General features: G+C 49.3%; 1 protein-coding gene across 2 annotated transcripts in view; it reads right to left on the bottom strand.

The window, feature by feature from the left end:
- Positions 1 to 19,617, bottom strand: part of COL27A1 (collagen type XXVII alpha 1 chain) — a 1,990,256-nt gene that overhangs the window by 663,721 nt on the left and 1,306,918 nt on the right. For both annotated transcript variants that reach the window (XM_069609095.1, XM_069609096.1), the window contains exons 36-37: positions 17,250 to 17,303; positions 4,699 to 4,806 (exon numbers count right to left, since the gene is read on the bottom strand). In XM_069609095.1, the coding sequence (XP_069465196.1) occupies positions 4,699 to 4,806; positions 17,250 to 17,303 (162 nt within the window). The remainder of the gene's footprint in view (positions 1 to 4,698; positions 4,807 to 17,249; positions 17,304 to 19,617) is intronic.

Below are 19,617 nucleotides of genomic sequence, written 5' to 3'. Positions count from 1 at the left end.
AAAACTTCCAAATAGAATGATAAAATCGACTCTAGAAGATGCTCAAAAAATCAATTGTGAATGGCTGCTTTACCCATTCAAGCAAAAGAACAGAACAAACCAGGTACAAACATCAAGAATCCATCTACATGTTTATAATGCTAAATAGTACAAAAAAGCAGGAACAGAGACAGAAGATAAAATCGATAACAAAACAAAATCCGAGTGACGAATATAAACTAATCAAAGTGGCAAAACAACAACACAAAAACTGGATGAGGAATGATAGAAACTTAATCATGCAAGAAGATGCAGAGAAGATGCAGAGAAGATGCTAGAAGCCCTGAACAATAAGAACACAAGGCAACTATGGTCCCTACTACACGACCAAGCCCATACACAAGATGCTATGACTACTGATGTACCTGAGACAAGCTGGAAGACATACTTTATAGAGCTCTATGGGCAAAGACAACACCAAAATGCAAAATCGCAGATAACGAAGAACACGGAATGGGAGCTAGAGGATATACAGAAAGCAATACAGAGCCTAAATACCTCTAGAGCGCCAGGACCAGACGGCCTATCGAACTCAATAATCAAACAAAACGCAGGGCCCTGGGGTTCAATATGCGACAGCATATTCAAGTTAATACAGAAGACCAAGACGACCCCAACAACATGGCGTCAAGCAACGATAATTCCTATAATCAAGCCTGGATCATCAAAGGACCCGAAGGATTACCATCCCCGGGCACTACTAGATCCCCTGGGGAAGATATTCTCGAAGCTCCTACTAGGAAATCTGAACACTTGGACTATAAAAGAAAAAAAATATGCCACAAGACAAACAATAGGAACCAACATCAACCTATTTCCATTGAATCTACTCAAGCACAAAGCTGTAAGAACTAAAACACAGACCTATGCAGCTTTTGTGGACCCGAAACTAGCATTTGATTCTGTAAACAGAAATAACCTATGGAAAAAACGAAACACATGGGCATGCCCGAGTAACATCATTGAACCTATTAAACTATTATACGAAAATACCACCATAAGAATCAGAATATCCAAGGATGGAATACTCACGGATCAGATCAAGGCTTGGAATGGATTAAAACAAGGCTGCCCGCTAGCAGCTACCCTCTTCCACCCATATATGGCCGACCTAGAAGCAAACATCTACACGCCGCTCATGAATCCACCAAATATGAATAACACTACAGTATCATGCATCATGTATGCAGATGGTGAGGACTGCAGACTGCACTCCAGAAATTAGAAGAATATATGGAGAAACATTTGCTAGAAGTAAATGTCCAAAAAACAAAAATCATGCCCCTAACGAACCAAACCAAGAAGAAAGGAACATCTGACATATACTACATCGGAAAGGAAAAATTGGAGCAAGTGAAGAGGATTAAATATTTAGGGGTATGGATCTCGCAATCACCAACTGATAAAGAATGGTCTCAACAACTTAAAGCTAAAACATTATCACTAGCACGTCAAGCCAAGATACTCCATCGCAAATATGGAAAATTCTCCATGACCCCGGTAGTAACATTCTACAAACAAAAAGTCACGGCAATCCTGACATATGGAGCCGAGGCGATTATAAACATCGATAATAACATACGGACACAACTGGAGGGAAGTTTTTGGAGGAAGGCTTTAAACCTACCTACATCTCTACCTATGCCTCGCATTCGAGCAGAACTTGACCTCCACTCCCTGGTGTCCATAGTGGAGTGGAAACAACTCAATTTATATTGGAAAATCATGAGCGAAACATACTCTTCTCCACGCGAAATCCTGAGAGATAACAAATACGGAAGTAATGAACAAGCCCTCAACATGTTGAAAAGATCGGTTGAAGCAAAAATAGAAGCGCAAGACATCTCCCCAGACATGCTACTGAATAGACCACAAAAAGTGAAAACGAGAGTTAAAGAAAATAATTGGATACAAATGAATAAAATCAAAGCCGGATATTGTCACGATATATCATGCAAACTAGATGTTAGGCCTATTAACAAACTACCAATGTTCTTGAAGATCTTTCCATCTCCCAAGATCAGAGATACCTTTCTGAGGCTACGATTAAACATTTTACCGACACGCAAAATAATGGCAGCAAGAAAACAAATCCCTGGAACTCGAAAGTACTGCCGATTTTGTAAAGACAGAGAGATAATAGAAAGACTACATCACATCATTATGATCTGCCCTGCACTGACAGAAAAAAGAAACCTATCTAGAGGATGGGTTCTGAACAACCAAACCCCTCTCTCACCCGATGACCGATGGAACTCAATGATAGCAGGAAATGACAAAAACAATATTCGCCTTGGTATCTTTTTGGAACAACATAATGCAGAAAGACACTCTGGGTGAGGAAATCGATGAACGAGCTAAAGGACAAACAATGGAAAATAGAATTGGAGAAAGCCAAAGATGAAAGACTTGTGTGAAAAAGAATCCAAGTAGAATGAGAAATGTATGATAAGATAATAAGATGAAAGGTTTGATTTGTAAACCAAAACATTTTAATAAACAAAATAAAAATTAATACAAAGAATCTCCCATTACACCATCTGACTCTTGCGAAAAAGATGCCCTCAGGTACTAATATCCAAAAGGCTCTTCTCAATAAAATGACACTACTCCAAACCAAAACTGAAGCAAAAAGAGCCAGCCTGTAGATTCCTGCCAAAACGAGAAGCCCCATTTCTTCGCATTCTAAGCCAAGCTCCCAATCCGCCACACCCATCACCATAAATACAATCTTTAAATTTACGCCTATCACCCCACTAGAGGTTGAATTTATCATCAGAAGCCTAGAACCCTCCAGGTGCCAAGGCAATATATGCCCAGTCTACATCATAAAAAAAGGTGCAAAAGAATTTGCACCATTTATTACCATCTTTAAAAACGCTTCCTTTGCCTCGTGCATCATCCCAAAAAATCTCAAAGATGCTTGGGTCATGCTACTCATCAAAAAGACAAATCTTGACTGAATATCCCAACCAACTTCAGACCAATCACCACGGTGCCCTTTCTTCTAAAAATCTTGGACAAGACTGCATATATCCAAATCCAAAATCACCTTGAAGCAAACATCCTCCTGGGCCTCAGACAAACGGGCTTCAGACCAAGACTTGGGACAGAAACAGCCCTCTTGGACCTGAAAATCCAAATGGATGAGGCTAGCGACAACGGTAAACCAGCACTACTCCTACTTTTGGACTTATCGGCAGCATTCGACCTAGTCGACCGTAAGACCCTAACTAATCATCTAACCACAGCTGCCTCATTTTCTAGACAAGTGGCAGCCTGGGTCAACTCCGGTGGACAGATCGATGAGGGTCTTCTCCCCTATCACTTCAACCCTGCCCTCACCCATCACCTGCGGAGTCCCTCAAGGATCTTGTGTATCACCCTCCCTCTATAACATATACACAACACTACTTTTTGACCATCTTGATGAGCTAGACATATCATAAACAAACTATGCAGACGGTATGTAGATACTCATCACTCTATCAGGCAACTACCAAGTAGACACTACCCTCCTCAACGAAATCTATAGCAAAATACAAGGATGGATGGCCAACCACGGCCTTTCTCTCCACGACGACAAAACTGAGATCCTCCTCATGGGCTCTAATCTAAGACTCAGCAAACTAGGCCCTAGGTACTCCTCTTTCCCTATTGGTGGTACTCTCATCAAAGTAGACAAAGTAGCAAAAACACTAGGTTTCTACCTAGACTCTGCCTTAAACCTCCAGAGACAAATCAATGCTACTGCCTCATCTATGGCTTATACATGTAAACTGATAAATGCCTGTCGAGCATTTCTGAACTCCAACAGCTGTCCCACCCTTGCCAGAGCCCTCATAATGTCCAAATTGGACTACTGCAATACTCTCTACCTGGGCACCAGTCAAAAGAATCTTCACAAACTTCAAGTATTGCAAAACAATTCCCTCAGGGCTGCCCTCAACATTCCGCGTTGTAATCACATCACACAAACCAGACAAAATGCTAATTGGCTCCCGATCCAAGACAGGATCACCTACCGAACACTCATGATCACCCACAAATGCCTCAATGACTGAGCGCCAAAATACCTGATGAATAAATGTTCTAGGAGAGAATCCACTATGCCTACCAGTTCCACTTACTCCCACTGTCTAAACATTCCCACCTTTAAACTAAACAAAGCAGGGGGTTCCAGCTTCCTATGCTAGCAGCCAAGACCTGGAACAAACTCCCACTTGCTCTAAGAACTGACTCTGTGTTCCTCTGTTTTCAGAGGAAAACAAAATGCCGGTTATGTTCGCAACCCAACTAAATAACCACTCTGACCTATCGGGATTTCCAGACCCTTGCCTCCCACTCGACCTTGCCCAGAGCCAGAGTTCCCATTTCTAGGCCATCGTAAGCCTGGGGTAGTCCTACGAGCTCTAATCTTGAACCTAACTCGATTGTACATTCTGTAAACTTCCAATACTGTGTCTATTTCCTGTAAATATTAACAACTTGTATATGCCAATGTACAAATCAATGTACCTTGTATCTTTTACTGCATTTATTATGTAACATGTACCTCAAGAAAAGTGCCTAGATACCCTGGGCTTGGTGAGCTATACAAGCAAATAAAACAAACAAACAAACAGAAGGAAAGACAACAACTGGAAAATTCAGACTCACTCGGACGCCGGTGCTTCCAGGAAATCCTGGCGGACCATCCTTCCCTTTTAGCCCCTCCTTGCCGCGCTCTCCTTTTTCTCCATCTGGCCCAGGTTCTCCTTTCTCCCCCTGCCAACACAGTGAGCAAACATTGTGAGTTAGTAGTAATACTAATAAAAGTGATAGAAGTAGCAATGCTCATCTCAGGTTTTTACATCTAGCACTTCACGTTTGCATCTTGTGAAAGTTGCTATTGTCACCTAATTTAATGGTACTCAGGTTATCAGCATCTCAAGGATGAAATGCTGAGTCGGTCATGCCCGGATTCGAATTGTGACTGTAGGCCACACATAGACATCCAAGGCGAACGTTCAACTCACTGAGCTAGCTTAACTCTTCTTAATTTTGTGAATAACGCTACTTGCTTCTAAGCACAGGTGACAGAGTATGTGCTGGGCCCCCTCAGCCATATTTTCTACCACCAGTAAACTAACCTCTACAACCCTGCGTGCTAATTTGGTAGCCTAGTGCTTCGAATTGGGCACACACACACATACAAAATAAAAAGATTAACACAGACTCCACTAAATGAATACCCCCCCCCCCCCCACACCCAGGGAAAATGTTACGCAAGGTTTATGACTGGGACCTATGAGGAAGATCACTAATGCTAACGTGCTCCCCCTAACCCACATTACTCAGAATCTCAGGGGACAATGGACCATCTTATCTCTGACATTACATCAACCCGGGAACGATATGGGGAGTCCAATTGCAATACCACATTCTGTCTTGACTTGAGATACTGTGGCAAGCTTAGAAGAGGGACTCAAGCACAGGATGGTTCCGTGCAGGGTCTGCTCTCCCAGCTTTAGGATATTCTGGTGCATCGTGGTAGGACCTGGTCCACAACAAAGATTCACTCCTAATGTGCCCTGGGAGTGGATAGAGAGCAGATCTTTCTTCTGCCTTGGACGGGTCCTTCTTCTCCTCAGGCGGAGGACTTCCCCAACTGAAGTACAGTGAGTTCTTCTCAGGTGTAGTCCCAGAGGGAATCTAAGAAGAGGTGGGAGACCCATTCTTTTAAAGGCAAAAGCCTGCAGGTGAATGGACTTAAGCTAGCTAGCCTGCCTTAGCGGTCCAATCACTGTTCTTGAAAGAAGTGGCCTTTGCCCTTCTGACATCACACCCAAAGTGCTTTGCTCTAGAGGAAGTGGAGGGGAGAGAGAAACAAAATGGTGGAGGCTGCCTGCCACTGAACAGATTGATCCGGACTATTCTGACCCCACCCCTTTTCTTCTCACTAGGATCAAAGGCCTTTAGAAATGTAGCCCCCTGGTGTGAGGCTACTCCCTTTGGATGGGTGGGCAACTTTGATGTCTGGGCCCAGGGCAGCTGGCTGCTGTGTGGCTGTGCCTGGCGGAGGGTGTTGCCTGCCCTCACTAGGAGGCAGCACCATTCTGGCTCTACACATGTCAGGCTCAACCCGTCTTTCCCGAATACACATCACCTTCTACAGCTGAGCTTGTCACATGTGAATAGCATCCACCATACCCTAACTCCGGTATGGCTTATAGGTAAAGATTATTCTGTCATCAGGAGGTAGACCCATAATTATAGCGTTTTGGAACAGGGGTGCATATCATAAAGGGAGCCCCCACACTGCAGAGACGTAGCTGTCACTGCAGCTGTCCAGCGGGCACCTGTGACATCTGAGCCTGCACTGTGCCACTGGAGAGCAGGTGCTGCAAGACACAGGCACGGAGCTCATGGAAGCGGAAGCTGAGCAGCAGGGCACAGGCATGGAGCGCATGGAAGGGGAAGCTGAGCAGCAGGGCACAGGCACGGAGCTCATGGAAGGGGAAGCTGAGCAGCAGGGCACAGGCACGGAGCTCATGGAAGGGGAAGCTGAGCAGCAGGGCACAGGCACGGAGCTCATGGAAGGGGAAGCTGAGAAGCAGGGCACAGGCACGGAGCTCATGGAAGGGGAAGCTGAGCAGCAGGGCACAGGCACGGAGCTCATGGAAGGGGAAGCTGAGCAGCAGGGCACAGGCACGGAGCTCATGGAAGGGGAAGCTGAGAAGCAGGGCACAGGCACGGAGCTCATGGAAGGGGAAGCTGAGCAGCAGGGCACAGGCACGGAGCTCATGGAAGGGGAAGCTGAGCAGCAGGGCACAGGCACGGAGTTAATGGAAGGGGAAGCTGAGCAGCAGGGCACAGGCACGGAGCTCATGGAATGGGAAGCTGAGCTGCAGGGCACAGGCACGGAGCTCATGGAAGGGGAAGCTGAGCAGCAGGGCACAGGCACGGAGCTCATGGAAGGGGAAGCTGAGCTGCAGGGCACAGGCACGGAGCTCATGGAAGGGGAAGCTGAGAAGCAGGGCACAGGCACGGAGCTCATGGAAGGGGAAGCTGAGCAGCAGGGCACAGGCACGGAGCTCATGGAAGGGGAAGCTGAGCAGCAGGGCACAGGCACGGAGCTCAAGGAAGGGGAAGCTGAGAAGCAGGGCACAGGCACGGAGCTCATGGAAGGGGAAGCTGAGCAGCAGGGCACAGGCACGGAGCTCATGGAAGGGGAAGCTGAGAAGCAGGGCACAGGCACGGAGCTCATGGAAGGGGAAGCTGAGAAGCAGGGCACAGGCACGGAGCTCATGGAAGGGGAAGCTGAGCAGCAGGGCACAGGCACGGAGCTCATGGAAGGGGAAGCTGAGCAGCAGGGCACGGAGCTCATGGAAGGGGAAGCTGAGCTGCAGGGCACAGGCACGGAGCTCATGGAAGGGGAAGCTGAGAAGCAGGGCACAGGCACGGAGCTCATGGAAGGGGAAGCTGAGCAGCAGGGCACAGGCACGGAGCTCATGGAAGGGGAAGCTGAGAAGCAGGACACAGGCACGGAGCTCATGGAAGGGGAAGCTGAGAAGCAGGGCACAGGCACGGAGCTCATGGAAGGGGAAGCTGAGAAGCAGGGCACAGGCACGGAGCTCATGGAAGGGGAAGCTGAGCAGCAGGGCACAGGCACGGAGCTCATGGAAGGGGAAGCTGAGCAGCAGGGCACAGGCACGGAGCTCATGGAAGGGGATGCTGAGCAGCAGGGCACAGGCACGGAGCTCATGGAAGGGGAAGCTGAGAAGCAGGGCACAGGCACGGAGCTCATGGAAGGGGAAGCTGGAAGGGGATGCTGAGAAGCAGGGCACAGGCACGGAGCTCATGGAAGGGGAAGCTGAGCAGCAGGGCACAGGCACGGAGCTCATGGAAGGGGAAGCTGAGCTGCAGATTTCCCTTTCAGAGATGGAATTACCTGCATCATTATATTAATTTAATCAAAATCAAAAAAGCCAGGGCTCCTATACCCTCGCCAGGTGGCAATCCTTCACAGTCCCTCCCGAGGCTCAGGCAGGACTAAGCCCTGCCCTTCTTTCTTGGGCTGCTCTCCATTCAGTCACAGCCATGCCATTAGCAGTCCATGGCATGGGCTTCAGTCATAGGATTTGCAGGATTCTTCTGGGAAAACCACACAACAGAGCTTCACTCACTCTCCAGAATACCCTCAGGACCCTACTCCACTCTGGGTACCGACTCTAAACTCTTCCACGCATCAAGATACTGCCCTGGCTGTGTTGCTCCACCTACCTTCTAGAAAAGCCCTGGGTGGCACTCTACCTAATCTGCCAGGCTGATCCTGAGGCCATGACATCATGCCCTGATCTGCCAGGGAAACCCTCAAGGAACACCGGCTGCCATTCACTTATATGGGACTCCTGACCCTCATGTCTGAATCAGAGCCTGGAAGCAGTGCAAACATATCCACCTTCAAGTGACTCACTTGCAATCCTAGCAACTCCCAAACGGGCGCGGGGGGTGGGGGTTACACCATGAAAGCTGATGCCACTGCATTCATACGTGTGGGCTCAAGTTAGAGGGACGGACATATTTGAGCAGTAATTCTGCATTTTGAGGCCTGTTACCAGGTGGTAACGACTTTCAGCCCACGGTAATAGGCCAGAGTGAAGAGAAGGCTTTGAATGAGGGCCACATTAAGTTAACATCTTGTAATGACAAAGGAGTGAAAAGCTTTGCTGGTCAAACATTCCATTAAATGAGAGTAGAATATTGGGTTCAAAACAGGTGAAACACTGGCATGTTGTGACAGAAGACTTATTCCAGCTATTGGCCTCCTGGCCGGGACGGCAGCTCATCAGGGAGCTCGGAATACAGGCTGACACTACTAGTGTCAGCCCGCGTTCCAAGCCACCTGATGGCTGGTTTCCCTGCCCGCCACCTTCCCCACAACAACCCTGTTTTTCTTTTTTTTTCCCTCTCCCTACCCCATCCCACTTACCTGATTGCGGTGGCGGAGACCCCCCACCACAGCTCCTTTCGGCTCCCCGACCGGTCTGGCCACCAATTCCATGGCAGCCATGTTGATGCAGTATTTTCTCTGCATAAAGGGCATGCCGCGAGGCATCCCAATGACAGAGAGAAAATACATCCCTTTTTTTAAAAAAACCATTAGCACCTGTATAGGTACTCGTGCTGGCCCTTAACATAGGCGGCGGGCTGTCACCCAAAGGGTGGGCTGCCAACTCGTGGCATATCGTCTCATTAGCACCTGGGTGCACAGCACCAGCCATTGGGGAGGTGAGGAACAGAGGCTATATTCGGGCAGTGCGGGAGGATCACCAGGGAGAGGGGTCTTTCAGGAGGGGGGGCGAGACACCTTATGGTGAGAAGCGGTATTCCGCCCTTTTGCGTACACCTATACCTATCCTATTTCATAGGATTCCCCAATGTCCCAAACCCCTCTCCCCCTTTTCCACACAAACACTGGGCAGAGGAAGAGGGCGACTGGGAGTAACAATGCTAACTCTTACACATCACACTGGCCATGTCCCGCTAATTGGGTCATGCAAAGTCAGGCACTTGACTCTAAGTGCCTACATCTGATACCAATTAGCTCTCCTCACACAGATACAAGGTGGAACATAGAGACACATTCTGAGCAAGGTGGAGCACGAGAAGGAGCAGAACTTCTGCAGCGAAAGCAAACCTACTGGAGCAGAGCAACGGACCGAGAGCCAAGAGCAGGGTCGGACTGGGACTAGAAATAGGCCCGGACACACAAAAAAAAGTGGCCCACCCCTCACCTCAAAAAAGTGGCCCACCCCTTGCCTCACGACCCTTGACCTCTGATGACATCAAGTGATGTCATTTGACCCCACCCCAAAGTGACATCCCGGGAAGTGATGAAACACGACCTTTCACCCCTTGACAAAACAGGAAGTGGCATCAAATAGCATTGTTCCCAATTACACTACGAAAAGTATGGAAAAATATGGTTTTGCAAAAAAAAAAAATAATAATAATCTTTTGTTTTTTTGTTTTTCAAACCGGCCCAGGCATGGGCAGAAACTGGCCCCCACTCCCCAAGGACGATTTTGACCCAGCCACGGGCCGAAAGGCCGAGGGGCCAATCCGACCCTGGCCAAGAGCCACGGGTCAAGAACCCCAGGAGTTCCCTGCAGAGGCTCGTTGACGCCAAACGACTGTGAAAGATATGTGAAGAAGGCCGAATCCCAAACAAGAAGGCTGCATTGTGTTCCAAGGGTGCCAGCGACCCTCCCAGCTGAACGACAGAGTTAGGGAGGTGAGGCCAAGCCTGTGGTACTAACTTTGACTCGTGAATTAAAATGGCAAAAACAAGAAAGGAATGCACACAGCCGGTGAGTTGGTGAGCAATGTTAGAGACCGGTGTGTGCTGCAGACAGATTGAAGTGGCAACATTCATATTGCAAAATTGAAGGATGCACACGTGTGGATGAGACACGAAGAAAGGCAGACCTGAATTGAAAGAACTTTGAAATAACGTTAGCTGTAAAGTCAGCCATACTTGGTAACGGAGTGATCCGGCAAAAGTCCACTCTAAAGTCTCTGTCAAAGGTGAAAAGGTGGTAAAGAGAAAGTGAATGAACAGTGAACTACCCATACCAGAAAGCACTTGGGTAAATAGCATATGAAAGTGAGTTGAAATCTGGAAAGTGAAAGTGGTCCTGAGGAGGTCTGTCACAAAAAACCATGCACATTCGAAAGTCTTTGACATCAGAAACAGTCAGAGCCCGACTGAGGTAGACGGGAAGTAGAATAAGTAAAGACATAAGTTAAGCTTGGGGAAGGGAACCACTGAAAGTGTTGTGAACTTTTTGTTGGGAAAGTTCTGAGCTCGACAGAGGGGGACTGCTGTGAACTTTTTGTTAAACTGTGCTTGCGGAAATTGGAAAGCAAGACTTTAACTTGGAAGGCCAAGCAGGCCACGATCAATGTTTTTAACTGCCTTTGTGTTAAGAGCCTGAGCCAGAGTGTTTCATCTTGTCTACAAGGGCCACGTTACTCTGTGCTGTCCGACGTGGAGAGGAAAGCTGACTGAGCCAAATTTAGTCTTTTGAACACTGACTTTCCTTTACAAACATATATCCTTTTTCACACTTTTTGCACTAGATATAGGGCAGGCATTAGGATTTTGTTAGTATAGGTCATTTTGATTTGACGGACACAACTAGGACTGTTTTGTTTATGATTTGATGGTTGAAACTACTCGCATCATAGCTATAGGGCAAATAAGGAGTTTCTCCAACCCCTTTGAAACTTTAATGAAGGTTTTTCAAATTGTACCTTTTGTGTTAGTGTCATACCTGTGATACCATGCATGCATTCTTTTTCAGCACCCTGCGCAGGCACCCCGAGCCACTATGTTCGTCTTTTGGCTTGTGCCCCAGGACCCTTTGCTCCCTCACACCACAATCTTCTGACACTTTTGATAGGGAAATAGAAGTGCATAGGGAGCATCTCCAAAAATGTGGGGAGGATATGAAAACTGAAGTGCATAGGGAGAATCTCCACATATATGTAGAGGACAGGGAAACAGAAGTGCACAGGGAGAATCTCCACACATCTGGAGAGGATAGGGAAAAATAAGTGGACAGGGAGAATCTCCACACATCTGGAGCTGACAGGGAAAAAGAAGTGCACAGGGAGAATCGCCACACATCTGGATCAGATAGGGAAACATAAGCGCATAGGGAGAATTTCTGCATATCTGGAAAGGATACTGAATAAAATGTGTATCTTTAGGTGAAACGTGACGATATCTGGAGAAGTAATAACATATTAATGCATCAAGAGAGACGATATAAATGGAGGAATATCAGCAGAGGGACAGTGCCATGCCTGGAACGGAAACCAAAGCACATCTGTAGGAAGTATAGTGACTTATCTGCAGTGAGCAAACACACACCTGTGTGGGGAGAGGAGCAGACAGAGGCATATAAGCACATCTGTAGTGATAGATCATGCCGCACCTATAGAGGACACATACATTGAGCACATCAGTGAGGAGAAAATAAAGACCTCTAAGGAGAACAGAGCAACATAAACGAATGTCAGAAGAGGAGAAGCGCCTCCTATGAATTGGCGGGGGAGTGGACACCCTGCTAAAGAGAAGTCAGAAGAATGGGACAGAGTTCCAGAGGGCATAAGGAACCTCATCCTATGAAGGGGTGGGGGAGTGCACACCCTGCTAAAGAGAAGTCAGAAGAATGGGAGAGAGTTCCAGGGGGCATAAGGGAACCTCATCCTATGAAGGGGTGAGCGAGTGGACACCCTGCTAAAGAGAAGTCAAACAAATGGGGCAGAGTTCCAGAGGGCATAAGGGAACCTCATCCTATGAAGGAGTGGGGGAGTGGACACCCTGCTAAAGAAAAGTCAGAAGAATGGGACAGAGTTCCAGAGGGCATAATGGGACCTCATCCTATGAAGGGGTGGTGAGTGGACACCCTACTAAAGAGAAGTCGAAAGAATGGGACAGAGTTCCAGAGGGCATAAGGGAACCTCATCCTATGAAGGGGTGGAGGAGTGGACTCCCTCCTAAAGAGAAGTCAGAAGAATGGGACAGAGTTCCAGAGGGCATAAGGAACCTCATCCTATGAAGGGGTGGGCAAGTGGACACCCTGTTAAAGATAAGTCAGAAGAATGGGAGAGAGTTCCAGGGGGCATAAGGAGACCTCCTCCTATGAAGGGGTGGGGAGTGGACTCCCTGCTAAAGAGAAGTAAGAAGAATGGGGCAACGTTCCAGAGGGCATAAGGGAACCTCATCCTATGAAGGGTGGGGGAATGGACACCCTGCTCAAGAGAAGTCAGAAGAATGGGACAGAGTTCCAGAGGGCATAAGGGAACCTCATTCTATGAAGGGGTGGGGAGTGGACACCCTGCTAAAGTGGGCACCCAGATCTGAGTCCCTCAACTGAGTTTCCCAGCAATCCATGTAGTCTACACTATAGAAATTCCAGGCTTAGAGCTAGACTCTCAAAACTCCATGAGCCTCTGACTAGAACCCTACCTCCTACTAACAATAGATCAATCACCCAAGGCTAATACTGCCCATCTCATTAACATGAGACTTCCTCCTACCCATACCAAAATTGAACCGCCTCAAACCCGATAGCACCCCCCCTCATAGGGGGATTAATAAATGCCAGATCCCTGACAGCACATGCTACTGACATCTGCGATTTGATAGTGCTCGATAACTTGGACTTTATCGCTACAACAGAATCTTGGCTGCACGACGCAGCAGGACCCCTACTTTCCTAAGCCATCGCAGAAGACTTTACCATACTCAGGCAAGATAGAACTAACATGCGCAGTGGCGGTATAGCCATCATCGCTATGTCCAGTTTAGGTATGAGAATCTCACCTACAATAGCATCCGACTCATATGAATCGCTTACCATTAAACTTCCACTAGCAAGCTCCCAAACTTTGACTATCCACCTCATCTGCAGACCACCTGGTCCCCTTGGGACATTCGAGGAGGATCTCCAAAACCTACTCTCCAACAACCTTAAAACTTCCTCCCAATTACACGTCCTAGGGGACTTCAATTTGGGATTTAATGACCCCTCAGACAAAAATGCCACTATCATTGCCAATTCCCTCTCCAATCTGGGTATGACGCAAAAAACTTTAGAACCCACTCATAACAAAGGAAGAATTCTCGATTGGCTAGTGGACTACAACTGTACTGCCAACATCAAAGCCATTATCCCTCAACCTTGGACAGATCATTTCTTCCTGTCATTTGAATTATCCACCTCCAGACCACCACCACCAGCTCCCATCATGGCCCCGCCTTGCCTAACAAGAAACAAAAAGAGCATCACCAGAGATAAAGTGATCCCAGCCATTCTACCTACCCTCAACGGATTAGAGGATCATTTAGACCCAGAAACATTAGTCAATGAGTATAACAAAATTATGCTAACCACCCTTGACAACATCGCACCTCTGAAACTCAGACAAAGTAAACCCAAATCTCACCTAAACAAATGGGTTACCCCCGAACTAAAGGATCTGTGACTGCTTAAGAGGAGCTGTGAAACAGCATGGAGGCTTACCCCCTCAGTAGATCCCAAAACAAAACTTACAGAAATCTCCTCCCAATATAAAAAAGAAATCCATTTGGCCAAACAGAACTCTTTCAATAAGCGTATCTCCAACGCCAATTCAAGCATGAGGGAACTGTTTACCATCCTCAAGGAACTAGAGTCCCCCATCCACATTCCGGATATATGACCCAAAGATAAAACTTGGTGCTCTGACATTCAGCAAGCCTTATCAAAAAGAATTTCCTTACTCCAAACGAAAACAGCCAAAAAGAAAGCCTCCCTTACGCAACCATCTAAGACCAACAACTCCATCATAGACATTACCCCTAAAGTTCAGGACCCAGCTACACGGTTCATGTTTTCCAAAACATCTACTCTTGTGGAGGAGAAAGTCATCCTCTCTCTTAAACCGTCAAACTACCAGGGTGATTCCTGCCCTGCCCAGCTCATAAAAGATTCTGCTAGGGATCTCTCCCCGTTTATTGCCAAACTTGTCAACTCTTCATTCACGTCCGGTACAGTGCCCACCAATCTAATACAATCCTGGGTACTACCACTGCTCAAAAAGCAAACTTTAGACCCTCTTATACCCACGAACTACCGTCCCATTACGACAGTCTCCTTCCTGCTTAAAATCTTGGATAAGATTGCCTATAATCAAATCCAAGGCTTTCTGGAATTACATAAACTTTTAGGAGAGCGCCAATCAGGATTCCGTCCCCAACACGGCACAGAGACTACCCTCATTGACCTAAAGGCACAAATAGATGAACTAAGAGATAAAGGAAAAATGGCTCTCTTCTTGCTGCTGGACCTCTCAGCGGCATTCGACCTTGTGGACCATGGGGTACTTTTTAGCCACTTAGACTCTGCCGCACATTTCCCCAGAGAGGCCATAACTTGGATTGAATCCTTCCTTAGCGACAGGACCATGAGGGTGTTCTCCACATCGGCAGCGGCGGACCCAATCCCCATCCGGTGTGGAGTTCCTCAGGGATCGTGTGTCTCCCCGACTCTCTACAACATATTCACTAAGCCCCTTTTTGATGATCTGGACCATCTCGGTATCACCTACACTAACTATGCAGATGATACCCAGATCCTCCTCCCACTTTCCGGGGATTACAATAAGGATTTGGCCTTGGTGAATAGGGTGTATATCATCGTCCAGGCATGGATGGCAACCCACGGCCTATGCCTGAACAATGATAAAACAGAGTTGATCATCCTAGGGAAACATTCTAACATTAAAAAACTTAGCCAGGACTATACCTCATTTGAAATTGATGGGAATATCATCAAGGTATCTAAAGACGTGAAGACACTTGGCTTCTATTTGGATGCCACCCTCTCGTTGGACAAGCAGGTGAAGTCATTGGCTTAGGCCACCGCCTACACCTACAAGCTCATTAGAGCAGGCAAGCACTTTCTCTCTGACAACAACTGCCTTATCCTAGCGAGAGCACTAATCCTCTCGAGGCTCGACTATTTTAATGCCCTCTACATTGGAGCAAATAAATCCATCACCCACTGTATTCAAATTCTACAAAACAATGCCTTACGAGCCACCCTCGGTGTGTCTAAAAGATCGCATGTTTCAAAGATCAGGCGTTAAAACAACTGGTTGTCCACCCAAAACAAAATCCACTTAAAAGTAGCGTCCCTGGTTCACAAAGCCCAGAACAATGCCGCACCAAGCTATCTCTGTTACAAATTCACAAAAAGAAACCACACGCGCCCTGCCAGGACCTCAAATGCCAATAGCCTCATAGTTCCAAGATTCAGGCTATCCAAGGCTGGGGGCAGCAGCTTCCAGGTTCAAGCGGCCCAATTATGGAACTCTCTGCCAAACCCTCTACGGGAGGAGCAGCCCTTTCCGAAATTCAGAACCAACTACATCAACCTGCTAAGGTCGGCCAATGATTAGCCCATTGGTGCACTCTTATCTTCACTCGACCCTAGCACATACACATCACTATCCTGTTCTCCCTTGATCTTATGGACCGCCTCACTCTGCCCACCCAGCCGATGAGCTAACGTCCATCTAGTGCCTGTACATATATTGTCTTTGTATACTTTTTGCATGTACTTTGTGTGCAGATTGTAATTGCCTCCTATCTGTGATATATTGTATTTTGCATTTTGTATATAGTATGCAACTATTGACCTTACCCTGTAACTTAAGCTTCGCATTTTCTGTACTGCTGCGCCCGGCTACCTTTGGGTCTGGTGCGCATTACAAGTGATTAAAACAAACAAACAAACAAACAAAGAGAAGTCAGAAGAATGGGGCAGAGTTCCAGAGGGCATAAGGGAACCTCATCCTATGAAGGATTGGGGAGTGGACTCCCTGCTAAAGAGAAGTCAGAAGAGTGGGACAGAGTTCCAGAGGGCATAAGGGAACCTCATCCTATGAAGGATTGGGGAGTGGACTCCCTGCTAAAGAGAAGTCAGAAGAGTGGGGCAGAGTTCCAGAGGGCATAAGGGAACCTCCTCCTATGAAGGGGTGACGAGTGGACACCCTGCTAAAGAGAAGTCAGAAGAATGGGGCAGTATTCCAGAGGGCATAAGGGAACCTCATCCTATGAAGGATTGGGGAGTGGACTCCCTGCTAAAGAGAAGTCAGAAGAGTGGGGCAGAGTTCCAGAGGGCATAAGGGAACCTCCTCCTATGAAGGGGTGACGAGTGGACACCCTGCTAAAGAGAAGTCAGAAGAATGGGGCAGAGTTCCAGAGGGCATAAGGGAACCTCATCCTATGAAGGAGTGGAGGAGTGGACACCCTGCTAAAGAGAAGTCAGAAGAGTGGGACAGAGTTCCAGAGGGCATAAGGGAACCTCATTCTATGAAGGGGTGGAGGAGTGGACTCCCTGCTAAAGAGAAGTCAGAAAGAATGGGGCAGAGTTCCAGAGGGCATAAAGGAACCTCTCGGAATGCACAACCCCACAGGAGCTCAGGGACACATCCACACTGATAAGGAAGTAGCAGGGCCTTCTGAACGGTTTAGGAAACAGCGTCCCCATTCTGGGGCTCAGACCTGAACAGAAACAACAGCAACATTGCATAGGTCTGGACACCCCTCTCCCGCATATTCCTTACCTCATAACTAATGCATAAGAAAGTATCTCAGTGCTGTGTACCTTTAATCCATCAGGTCCTATAGGCCCACTGTCCCCTTCCAGTCCGGTTTCACCCTGCAGAGAAGAAAGGGTCAGATCTCGGTCATTTCCTATAGATACACCGAACCCATCCAGATCACCAAAGGATATTCACACATCCCAACCACTGCTTCCCATCCCTGCCAGCGTCGGACCGTACAGCTCCCCCAGCTGATCCGGGACGATGCCCCAACCACTGCATGCCATCCCCGCAGCACCGGACCGTACAGCTCCCCCAGCTGATCCGGGACGATGCCCCAACCACTGCTTCCCATCCCTGCCAGCGTCGGACCGTACAGCTCCCCCAGCTGATCCGGGACGATGCCCCAACCACTGCATGCCATCCCCGCAGCACCGGACCGTACAGCTCCCCCAGCTGATCCGGGACGATGCCCCAACCACTGCTTCCCATCCCTGCCAGCGTCGGACCGTACAGCTCCCCCAGCTGATCCGGGCCGATGCCCCAACCACTGCATGCCATCCCTGCAGCACCGGACCGTACAGCTCCCCCAGCTGATCCGGGACGATGCCCCAACCACTGCTTCCCATCCCTGCCAGCAACGGACCGTACAGCTCCCCCAGCTGATCCGGGACGATGCCCCAACCACTGCATGCCATCCCTGCAGCACCGGACCGTACAGCTCCCCCAGCTGATCCGGGACGATGCCCCAACCACTGCTTCCCATCCCTGCAGCACCGGACCGTACAGCTCCCCCAGCTGATCCGGGACGATGCCCCAACCACTGCTTCCCATCCCTGCCAGCACCGGACGGTACAGCTCCCCCAGCTGATCCGGGACGATGCCCCAACCACTGCATGCCATCCCTGCAGCACCGGACCGTACAGCTCCCCCAGCTGATCCGGGACGATGCCCCAACCACTGCATGCCATCCCTGCAGCACCGGACCCTACAGCTCCCCCAGCTGATCCGGGACGATGCCCCAACCACTGCATGCCATCCCCGCAGCACCGGACCGTACAGCTCCCCCAGCTGATCCGGGACGATGCCCCAACCACTGCTTCCCATCCCTGCCAGCACCGGACCGTACAGCTCCCCCAGCTGATCCGGGACGATGCCCCAACCACTGCATGCCATCCCTGCAGCACCGGACCGTACAGCTCCCCCAGCTGATCCGGGACGATGCCCCAACCACTGCTTCCCATCCCTGCAGCACCGGACCGTACAGCTCCCCCAGCTGATCCGGGACGATGCCCCAACCACTGCTTCCCATCCCTGCCAGCACCGGACGGTACAGCTCCCCCAGCTGATCCGGGACGATGCCCCAACCACTGCATGCCATCCCTGCAGCACCGGATCGTACAGCTCCCCCAGCTGATCCGGGACGATGCCCCAACCACTGCATGCCATCCCTGCAGCACCGGACCCTACAGCTCCCCCAGCTGATCCGGGACGATGCCCCAACCACTGCATGCCATCCCTGCAGCACCGGACCGTACAGCTCCCCCAGCTGATCCGGGACGATGCCCCAACCACTGCTTCCCATCCCTGCCAGCACCGGACGGTACAGCTCCCCCAGCTGATCCGGGACGATGCCCCAACCACTGCTTCCCATCCCTGCCAGCACCGGACCGTACAGGTCCCCCAGCTGATCCGGGACGATGCCCCAACCACTGCATGCCATCCCTGCAGCACCGGACCGTACAGCTCCCCCAGCTGATCCGGGACGATGCCCCAACCACTGCTTCCCATCCCTGCAGCACCGGACCGTACAGCTTCCCCAGCTGATCCGGGACGATGCCCCAACCACTGCTTCCCATCCCTGCCAGCACCGGACCGTATAGCCCTGATAACACACACAAGTCAATACTTCAACGAGCCAACACCTTCCCCTGTGTGAGGAATGCAATGGATGTTCCCCAAACCTTGCCTGGGCTCCTCTACCAGGGAGCGGGGGGGGGGGGGGGCAGGTGAGGTACAAATCCAGACACATAAGACCATACAAACAATACTCATATTCACACCTCCTGGGACAGGTAAAACGAGTACTCGCCCTCACACCTAGAAGGCCACATAGCAAGAGCTCCCCCTCACACCTACAAACCCACATAGCAAGGGCACCCCCTCACACCTAGAAGGCCACATAGCAAGAGCACCCCCTCACACCTAGAAGGCCACATAGCAAGAGCACCCCCTCACACCTACAAGGGCACATAGCAAGAGCTCCCCCTCACATCTAGAAGGACACATAGCAAGAGCACCCCCTCACACCTACAAGGGCACATAGCAAGAGCTCCCCCTCTCACCTACAACGTCACATAGCAAGAGCTCCCCCTCACACCTAGAAGGACACATAGCAAGAGCTCCCCCTCACACCTACAAGGGCACATA

The sequence above is a fragment of the Ambystoma mexicanum genome, chromosome 8, assembly GCF_040938575.1.
Source record: "Ambystoma mexicanum isolate Mex_15411 chromosome 8, UKY_AmexF1_1, whole genome shotgun sequence".
NCBI lineage: Eukaryota > Metazoa > Chordata > Amphibia > Caudata > Ambystomatidae > Ambystoma > Ambystoma mexicanum.
This window is presented reverse-complemented; position numbering and strand designations above follow the sequence as displayed.